The sequence below is a fragment of the Solanum tuberosum genome, unplaced genomic scaffold (assembly GCF_000226075.1).
Source record: "Solanum tuberosum cultivar DM 1-3 516 R44 unplaced genomic scaffold, SolTub_3.0 scf00771, whole genome shotgun sequence".
NCBI lineage: Eukaryota > Viridiplantae > Streptophyta > Magnoliopsida > Solanales > Solanaceae > Solanum > Solanum tuberosum.
In genome coordinates, this window is record NW_006239719.1 from 95,888 (window position 1) to 106,975 (window position 11,088).

The window sequence follows — 11,088 nt, forward strand, 5'->3', positions numbered from 1 at the left end:
AAAATCTGAAAAAATCCGAGGTTTATTAGTTTGGTTTGATTTATAAATTTAAAGATTCGACACAATGGTTTGATTTGGTATTCGAAAAACCCGAACCAACCCGAGGTTGAAAAACTCAAAAAAATCCGAATTTTATTAGTTTGGTTTGGTTTATAAATTTAAAATTTTTACACAAATGGTTTGATTTGATATTTGAAAAACTCGAACCAACCCGGTCACATACACCCCTATTATATCATTGAACACCCTTTTCTCTTTTAAACTTAATTCCAAACATTTGGGAAGAAGATGATGTTTGGCTCAAAAAGATTTTTTGTAATATTTTTTAATTCTGCAAAAACTGATTATTTTTTTTGACCAAATGTATAAGATGAGATAAGAGATGAAGGAAAAAGCTTCATAAAGTCGAAAAATTAGTACCCCAGAAACAAACGAAATACCATTCCACTTTCCAGCTCCCTTATTTGTCTTTTCTAATATTTCACGCAAGTGACAACTTGCCTTAATTTAAAGGGGGCCGAAGGAAAGTTTGATGACTTGATCTAAACTAAAAGGGGGTATGTACTGTAATTTATTTCGGTTGAATGAGTATTTGCTGAATTCGTTTGAGTTGGGCTATAAAATTGTAATTAATTTGTAATTTGTTAGTCCCAACAAGTCATAAATAATTGTTAGTTCCAGCAAGTCATAAATGACCTGAGATCGCTACAGAAAACCTCTAAACTCTGAGAAGATCGGAAAACAAAGAAGGTCATTACAATAATAATATTTTATGATCTTACCTAAATTAATTTAATGACATTTTATCGTATATGATGAGCTCAGACCGACCTTAGATGAAGAAGAGTTCAGACACGCTATGACTGCAAGTTTGATAGCTAATTGGATCATGTCACTATACATAAATCTGTATTCTTCATCCTATTTGATAGCAAGTAACATTTATTTTGATGTGGGTTTGATGATGGGTGAACATAATCTGTATTCTTCATCATAATTTTATTTTTTCAAACTTTTATTTAAAATTTTAAAAGTTCAAAAAGGAAATTTGCCTTATTTTCAAGTCGCGCTGGTTAGCACGAATTAAATTTTTTCTTTTAAACTTATGTGTTAATAATATAATATAATTAATTATTAAAGGTCTTTGACTAAATTATTTTGTTTATCTTTCTTCAGTCAATTGGATTTATTTTATCAAAAAGGATTATACTAATTATTTTTATCAATCAATGTTATTAGGAGTTTAATTTGTCAAATTAATTTTATTTAACATTTTAGTAAGTAGTTAGTAGTATGTTTTATTAGAGAGCAAGTAAAATGATTAATTGAAGGGATGGACAAACTTAAGTAAATATAATAAAACGTTGTCATTCCAAATAACAATTCCCAATAATTATTTAATTCAATTAAAATGATAGATATTGACACTATTATAATCAATGAAATTACTGAAATACCCTCATCAGCAAGCAAGGATGTACGAAGAGGTGCTTGATTATTCACATATTTTATTATTAATAATAATAATAATAATCATTTTTTTCAATAATAGATCCATCATTATAGATACAATTTTTAGTATAAAATTTGTCTTCGAAAGTTGTTTGGATATTACGCTTTATAATTTTTAATACATATTGCATAAAGTTGTAGGTTAAAGATACATGTCCTTAGCTAATCTTGGTTTTGCTTGAGCAAGAAGTGGTAAGGTACAAAAATGATCAATCTTAGATGACTCAATTAAGTCATTGCATGATGAATTTGGTGGTAAACTCCAAGTAAATTCTTGAAGAAGTCTAGCAAGTAACATTGTAGTAATTGTTGAACCAAGTTTCACAGCTGGACAACCTCGTCTTCCAATACTAAATGACAATAAACGTAACTTTGAATCAGTGAGAACTACTTCATCACCATCTTTCTTTTTCAGGTGGCGTTCCGGCTTGAACTTCAATGGATCCTTCCAAACTCTAGGATTACGGCCAAGTCCAAGACGACTTAATAACACTATGCTCCCTTTAGGGATGAAGTACTTTTCACCGATAATGGTATCAGAAACAGACACATGAGGAACGTTGAAAGGCGATATAGGGTGGAGTCGAAATGCCTCTTTTATGCAAGCTTTGACATAATTTAGCCTTGGCAAGTCTGATTCTTGAACCAATCTATTCATCCCAACTACATTATTGAGTTCTTTTAAGGCTTTTTGCATTAACTTTGGTTGATTCAACATTTCAGCAAGTGTCCATTCAACTGCATTTGATGGATTGTCCACTGTTGCCAGCATGAGTTCCTGTGCATCAAATTTTTGTTTGTAAGCAATATCAACACTTTCTGATTAGATGAACATTAATTTATACTCTCTCCGTCGTCTCAATTTATGTGGCACTTTTTCGAATTTTGAGATTCAAACAAACATCTTTGACCGTAAATTTTTCATACATCTTTTAATTATTTTGAATTGTCAATTATTATGACTTATAGTACTTTTCATAAGTAGTTTACAAATATATAAATTTCATTTCAAGGAAATTGAAGATTCCATGCACAAATTTTTAATCAAACTTAAATTGTTTGACTCTCAAAAATAAAAAGTACCACATAAATTCAGATAGGAGGAGCATTTATTTTTTATTTTTTGAGTCGATACATAGGGTAGGTAGAAGGGAACGAGAATGTACTATTTGTCTAGAAATATAGAGACTCTATTTATGGGTCTGAATTATAATTCATTGCTTATTTAACCAAATTTTTAGAAATCAAGAGTACTTATTTTAGAAATAGATAGTTAAAGTGTTTGGTCAAATGTTTAAGAAAAATAACTACTTTTAAGTAGTAGTAATATAGTATGAGAAGTTGTTTTTCAAAAGTTGATTTTTTTTTTCGAAAACACTTTTATAGAGCTTTGGTTAAATACAAATTAACAAAAGGACTTATCAAATTGATTTAAACGACTATCCTCAAAAAGTACTTTGACAAAAAATACTTTCCAGAATAAGTAACTTTTGCAATGATCACACAACACAACACAACTTTGTTTACATAGTTTAGTAATTGAATGTATACTTACAAGCACTTGTGCTTTAATCTCTTTAACATTCATCAATGGATTTCCATTGTCATCTTTGAGCATGATAAGAACATCAAGGATGTCTTCTTCCAAAATTTTGTTGCCATCTTTCCATATTTGAATCCTATGATCAACTTCAATATCAATTTGTTTTGTTGCTATGTCATAGGCTTTCTTAATAATTGCTTTATGACCATCTAAATCAAACACACTTAACCATGGTAAGTAATCTGATATACCAAAACAATGAAGATACTTAAGAAGTGTAAAAAGTGCATCAACTTGCTCCTCTTCTTCTATACTTCCAAATAATGATCTCTTGTTGTAAATCATATTTCTAATAACATTCCCACAATAACATCTTGTCACTTTCCTCAAATTAATAACTTGTTGGTTGATGCATTGATTGTAAACGAATTGAACAAGGTCGTCAATGGCTTCGTCCCTTTTAGGACGAAGCCATTGAAATGAGGTTGGTGATAACACATGAGAAGCAAGAATTTTCCTCATTTTCATCCATTGATCACCAATGGGGAGGAAAACAGAAGTTAAGTAGTTATTACTAATAAGGCTTGCAGACATACAAATAGGCCTAGATGAGAAAATGGAGTCTTGGATCTTCAAGAACTCACAAGCAAGCTCAGGAGAAGTTATAGGAATTACATGAACTTTGCCAAGAAAAATGCAAGCAATTTCAGTGTTCATTTCCTCCATTATTTTGTGTATCCAATAAATAAATGTTGTCTTATTCTTTAGGAAGATTTGAGGAAGGCTTCTAATTATAGGCCATGATTTTGGACATGGAGGGAATGGTTTATTGTTTCTTACCTTACTGTTCCATTTCCTAAGAATAGTAGAAATGAAGATTTTCCATAGAGTAGTATTGTTATTGGATTTTGAGAAAGTGGAGAGGAAGTTGTAGATTACCATATATGAAGAAGGTTTGTAATGTTGGAAAATAATTAGATATTACAATAATATTATAACTATTTATTTAGTAAAATAGTAGTACTAAAAATAACTACTATAATATTTTAAGTAGTGTAATACAATTATTATTATTTCAGTAGTAGTGTGAAATGCTTTTGCAGGATTGAAAAAGACCTATCTAATTAAATAGAAGATACGTGAATAAGAAAAGTGATTAACATCAACAAGTTAGTAATGGAAAAATAAGATAAAAATGTCAAAGAAATTAATCAACAGAAGAAAAGCTAAAAAGGGAGAAACATAACGGAAGAGAGAAGAGGGAGCAAGAAAGTGTTGGTATTTGTTTTCTAATGATTTTTATCAATGGGTAAATGTCCTTATATAGGCCAAAAGATAGAGTTAAATTCTTGACAAGTGTTAGGACACGTGTCATTAAACATTTGTGCACTCGACACCTATTTTCCACTTGTCAACTTAGCTTCATAATAACATATTTGAAGACTTTTTAAACACATTTAAAAAATAATTATTTTGAAATAAATCATTTTACTTACAATCTCCCACATATTTCAAAAGAATTTATGCATAAGAAGAATATAATTTATTGGATTTTCATTGACAAAATGTAATAGGTTTAGTGTCTTTTGGATTATGAACCAAACTTAGATTGATAAAATTTAACTTACAAAATTACTGATGCACATATAATACTTCTATGAATCAATAATTCTTATTGAAAGATAAAGACTTTATCAATCACATTTTAACCTCAGTAATTTTGTTGTTCAATGCAACTTGTGCTAGTAGGCCATGCGCATGCCTGATTATTCATGAGAGCTCTAGAGATTAGGCCAAAGTCTCATAGGAGAAAGCTTACTTCACTTCTCATATAGGTGAATTCATCAAGTGTATACTACTTTAAATACACCTTCCTTAATTAAGGATTATGAATTCATTAAGAGTTAATAACTCATCCCACAATATTAGAAACAATTCAAACACTCTTAGTTAGTGTGATGTGTCAATATTGACTTGTTATTACCCATATGAACCTACTTCATGGGATCTCCAAACACATAGGTTGGCTTACCATCTCTATTGACAATCACATTGGCCTTAAATTCATCCCTTTTGAGGTTTGAGGAATTATTTTTCTTCCCACGAATTTAGTCAATGAATCGGCCGAATTCAATACCGATTTTTCACATAATCATTTACAATTATTTCATCTCTCAGCAACTATTTAATGACGTCATGCCTCAATTTCATGTGTCTGCTCTTACAATTATAAGATTTATTCTTAGCAATAGCAATTGCAGCTTGACAATCACAGTGTATAAACACTAGAGGCAACACATCTTTTGTTAAAGGGATATTCACTAAAAGATTTCGTAGCCACGCTGCCTCAGAACCAACTAACTCCAGAGCGACAAACTCTGACTCCATAGTCGATCTAGCAATGATCATCTATTTAGCTGATTTTCAGGATATTGCACCACCAACTAAGGTGAGTGGATTGTCTCATCTGAATCAGAGATCCAGGTTGCATCACAATACCCTTCTTAGGTAAAAGAAAAATCCACTATATATGATACCATAATTCATAGTGTTTTCTCAAATATATTTCATCAATCTAATTAATGCAAACTAATGCTCTTTATTGGGATTATGAGTATATCTACTCGATCTAAACACAACATAGGCAATATCAGACTTAGTAAAATTTCTTAAATGCAACATACTTTCAATAATTTGAGCATATTTAGACTGAGCAAATGGTTCACCATAATTCTTTTTCAATATTTGAGAGTTAGCATCATAAGGAGTGACTACAAGTGTCACCTCAAAACTTTCAAATATTTTAAGAAGTCTTTCCACATAATGTTCTTATTATAACATTATACCATCTTCACTCATTATAACTTTAACTCCCAGTATCATATTCACTTCATCCAGGTCTTTCATATCAAAATTAGTAGACAAAAACAATTTGGCACTTTTCACAATATTTAAACTTGTATCAAATATAAGCATGTCATCAAGATATAAATATATTATCACATAATCGTCGTCCATTTTAAGAGTATATGGGAAAAAGGTACTATTTTAAAAGTATAGAATTATTGAATTTTGAGAATGGAAGGCAAAAAAGATTGGAGATTGTACCTTGGTTTTGAGGGATATTGTGATTGAACCAAAATTGGAGGTAATTGTTGGACCACCAAATTCATTGTCTTCTTGATGATGATACAACAACTTCACTTCACCTATAACCCAATAATTAAACACTTGGGTGTGTTACTCATATATATATATATATATATTATAGGACGCCAAGTAGGACACAAAATTGTCATGTAGGGTGCCATGTAGGATGAATGTGTGTATTTTTTCAATTTTATATAAGTTTTAGTGCCTACTTGTACACACCTAAAGTTAAAGGACATAGTTGCTAGCTGAAGCCAAGTTAAGGGTCATGTTTATGTATTATGTCAATGGTTATTAAAGATAAAATTATGTCATATATGATAATAAAAATATGACATAATACATAAATATGTCCTTTAACTTGGCCTCATTTCACATTTAAGCCCTCCAACTTTGGATATGAACAAATATGCACTCAAACTTGTATAAATTTTAACAAGTAGACACATAAGTCCAGCGTGGCACAATACATGTAGGACACCATGTAGGATAAAAATGACATGTAGGATGTCATATAGGACATGTGTGTCTAGTTGTTCAACTTTATACAAGTTTAAGTGTCTACTTGTGCACATCCAAAGTTGAAGGGCATAAATGTATTTTGAAGCCAAGTTAAAGGACATATTTATGTATTATGTCATATTTTTATTATCATATATGACATAATTTTATCTTTAATAACCATTGACATAATACATAAACATGACCCTTAACTTGGCTTCAAGTACAACTAGTCCTCCAATTTTGAGCGTGTACAAGTAGACACTTAAAGTTACATAAAATTAAACAAGTAGACACACATGTCCTACATGACATAATACATATAGGACGCCAAGTAGGACACAAAATTGTCATGTAGGGTGCCATGTAGGATGAATGTGTGTATTTTTTCAATTTTATATAAGTTTTAGTGCCTACTTGTACACACCTAAAGTTAAAGGACATAGTTGCTAGCTGAAGCCAAGTTAAGGGTCATGTTTATGTATTATGTCAATGGTTATTAAAGATAAAATTATGTCATATATGATAATAAAAATATGACATAATACATAAATATGTCCTTTAACTTGGCTTCAAAATACATTTATGCCCTTCAACTTTGGATGTGCACAAGTAGACACTTAAACTTGTATAAAGTTGAACAACTAGACACACATGTCCTATATGACATCCTACATGTCATTTTTATCCTACATGGTGTCCTACATGTATTGTGCCACGCTGGACTTATGTGTCTACTTGTTAAAATTTATACAAGTTTGAGTGCATATTTGTTCATATCCAAAGTTGGAGGGCTTAAATGTGAAATGAGGCCAAGTTAAAGGACATATTTATGTATTATTCCATAACCATTTGATATAAATATGTATTAAAGTTATATTAAAATTGTATAAATATAAATGATAGTTATAATATAATTTAAATTCGATATTATACATTACTATAAATTCGATAGTTATTATTTCACAACAAACAGAATACATTTCTAACAATGTAAACTAATTTAAATAGTACTGGAATGTCACGCCCCGAGCCTACACCTTGGCCGCAACTGGCACTCGAGAATCATTGTTGGCCCCAAGCGAACCCTTGGCTTGGCTTAACTCTTAGTGGAAGACTTACTCATAAATAGTATGAACTCAAAAGCACAACTTTACTAAATGTCTCAAAAGTAAACTTAGAATATTTAGAAATAAACATTCAAACTGGCCTCAAGGGCAACTCAAGTATATAACATAAAAATTGAAATGAACAAGACTCATGAACTAATGTCTATCTATCTATGAAGCCTCTACTAACTGATTTGGACGTCGGGACAAGACCACGACATCCTACTAGCAAAAGGAAATGACTGAAAGTAAACAAGGGATCCTCCAGAAGTAAGAAGGCTCACCAACAACTCTGAAGCTCAATTGGATCAATGAAGCGCTGGATGCTGATCCTGGTTACCTATATCTGCATCATAAAAGATGCAGGACAAATGGCGTCAGTACATGAAATGTACGAGCATGTGAGGAGAGATCTAAACAAGACATAAGCTTGAACTGGAATCTGAAAGAAACACTTACCTCATCTCAACTCAACTCAGGGATACTCAACTCAATGAAGTATAAAAAACGATAATAAAGATGCAGTTTATATAAAACATTTAAAACAGTAAAGAACAACTCAATGTATTTAAAAATACAATGTACTCAATTTGTATGCAAGGATACAATATAAACTCTGATTGCATATGAAAATACAAAATAAACTCTGTGTATTTAAGAATACAAAATATCTCTGTGAGAGTTTCTCTAACCAACAACCATCACAATGAGCTATGTGATGATACAACGTCTAACCCACGGTGCCAGAGCCGTCCTATACTTTGTTGGGGTGTAGAACCTACTACTAAGTGGATCCACTAGTCTATGCTAAAAGCATTAAGGAATCATCTAAAAAGTATGACCCTCTCTACCCACATTGGCTATATGGTTTATGAGGGTTGTGAGTTGTATGAACTCTCCCTCATATTGGTGCTCAATACTATTCCCAAAATATACTTAGTTCATTATGTTTTAAAGAAAACATTTCCTCTTTCTGTGGTTTGAGATTATTACTTAAAAATCTTACTCTTAAAATAGATGGTACTTGAAGCTGATCATGAACTCTTTTGGAAATCGGTGTTTCCTCTCTTGCTTAAATGTGAAAACATTTACTCTTGAGAATACTTAGTTCCCGTATATCATATTAAAGAAAATGAATGCAACTTTATTCTTCTTCAAACTCAAATGCTCAAGTCTTAAAACAAGCTTAAAAGGTTTGCAAAAGACTTCTCAAAGGATTCAAAAGAACTCTTAAGATTTGACTCTTAACTCTATCTTAAATTTGAATTTATGGAGTCAAAGTTATGATTCATATTTTTGAATGATTTCTAGATGTTTTAGACGTACCTTAGATTGTAGAAATCAATTAGAAAACATAGCTATGATTCGAGGGAACTCATACGAAAAGAGGGACTAAAGAGTAGGGGACCTGGCGCACTGAGTGGCGCAGGGTGCCAGACCCTGAACTACAGAAGGGAAGTTGGGGCGCACTGAGTGGCGCGGCACCCCATGAGGTAAACTACAAACACTCTTCTATGGCGCATTGCTGGCGTGGCGCGCCAACCCCAGCCCAAATTTTTTTGACGAATTTTCTTACTCGTTTCCTAACCCCAATTCACCTAGAATTGAATGGTTTCTTCCCCAATCACTTAGATTAGAATACCCAACAAAAGTATACAAAAATATACTCAAAACTACACTCAAAACATCAACTTTCAACTCAAGAAATCATCAAACCTCAACAATCAAGATTACGAAAGAAACTTCAAGAACTCATCAAGAACTTTAACTCTTCAACTTCAAGAACGAAATTACGCTGAAATTAACATGATTGGTGTGTGGGTGAACGAACCCAACACTATGAGAACTCACATAGCTCTTAGGGATTAATCCCTTGGCGAAACAACCTTCGAATTTGCAAGAAATCTTGAAGAACGCCTTGACTTTTCTCTTTTCTCCCCGTCTTGAACTTCTCTAAAAACCCTAGCTTAAATTAGGATTTGAAAATATTAACCAAATCAGTTTTGACCCCTAAGTATTACCAAATTTCACTTAAATCTGACTGGGTAAGGAAAAGACCAAAATACCTCTCTTAAATCCGGGTAACTTTCCTTAACTGATAGGCAGATTTTCAAATGATCATATCTCACTCGTCTGAACTCAAAAATTAGAAAACTCGGTGGTGTTGGAAAGAAGATTCCAAGACCTTTCATTTGATATCTTATGGACCACCTAACTCATCATGTACTAAAAGTTATGGTTGTTTGAAGTTGACCCAAAACTCATAACTTAAGCTTGCAAAATTTTAGATTTTGCTCTTTCCAAATTAGTTCTTTCTCTTTTTAGCTCTTTCAAATACCGAAGTGTTACATGGAATGTTTGAAATTCACATATAATACTTATAATATATTTGTGTTAAAAATGTTTTAGTTGTATATTCACCACATGCATTTGAACATGCCTATAATATGTATAATATATTGAATTCAAAATGTATTATAATTGTTGTTTATTTTTTCACTTATTAATGGTAAAAAAATATGTTATTGTATTAAAAATGTTTTAGTTATATATTCAATACATGCATTGAAACATGCCTATAATATGTATTATATATTGAATTCAAATATATTATAATTGTATTTTTTCCTCTTATTGATGGTGTTAAAATATATTATTGTATTAAAAATATGTTAGTTATATGTTCACAATGTGCATTGAAAAATGCATATCAAAATGTATTACGAGTATAATCTATATTTATTTATTTTATTAAGGGAAAATGCACAAGTACACCCCTCAACTATACGTGAAATCCCAACGCACACCTTAACTATACATGAGACCTATTAACCCCCTGAATTATTTTAAAGTGTAATTAACGCACCCTTTCATGCTGAGGTGGCACATAGAGTGAGTTCACTCTCTTAGAGGCATGTGAGATATGAAAAAAGGTATTAAAATCTGATTAATATGGACACGTGTTCATTTTTAATTGGACATTTTTATAATTAATTAGTAGAGATAGTTAATTAACTTTAAAACTTAAATTGATATTGTTTTTAAAATTAATTTTTTATTTTATGAAATAGAGTCAAATTTTATCATTTTTCACAACATATTTAAATTGTTAGAGAATTCTTTTCAGTGTTTTTCATCAATTTGTATAGTATCGAGAGAATTTTTTTTATTTTTCACTTTTTACTCAAATAAATTACTTGAAATTCGCTAATGAGAAAAAAAAATGCATATTAGGAATTTAATTTAGGCAACATATAAAGAGCATAATTTAAA

At 31.1% G+C, this 11,088-nt stretch overlaps 1 protein-coding gene across 1 annotated transcript; it reads right to left on the reverse strand.

Moving 5' to 3' along the window:
- Positions 1–1,654: 1,654 nt before the first annotated feature.
- Positions 1,655–5,443, reverse strand: LOC102599701 (isoleucine N-monooxygenase 1-like). The gene is made up of 3 exons (XM_015305480.1): positions 5,256–5,443; positions 3,068–3,911; positions 1,655–2,290 (listed from the first exon to the last, which is right to left on the reverse strand). The coding sequence occupies exons 1-3, from the start codon at positions 5,441–5,443 to the stop codon at positions 1,655–1,657; spliced, it is 1,668 nt and encodes a 555-aa protein (XP_015160966.1).
- Positions 5,444–11,088: the final 5,645 nt, after the last annotated feature.

Coding starts and splice junctions, on each gene's coding strand:
- LOC102599701 (XM_015305480.1), bottom strand. CDS start 5,443: ATGGAGTCAGAGTTTGTCGCTCTGGAGTTAGTTGGTTCTGAGGCAGCG. Junction 3,912..5,255: donor AGCAGACACATGAAATTGAG/GCATGACGTCAT, acceptor TACTATTCTTAG/GAAATGGAACAGTAAGGTAA. Junction 2,291..3,067: donor AGATTAAAGCACAAGTGCTT/GTAAGTATACAT, acceptor TTTGATGCACAG/GAACTCATGCTGGCAACAGT.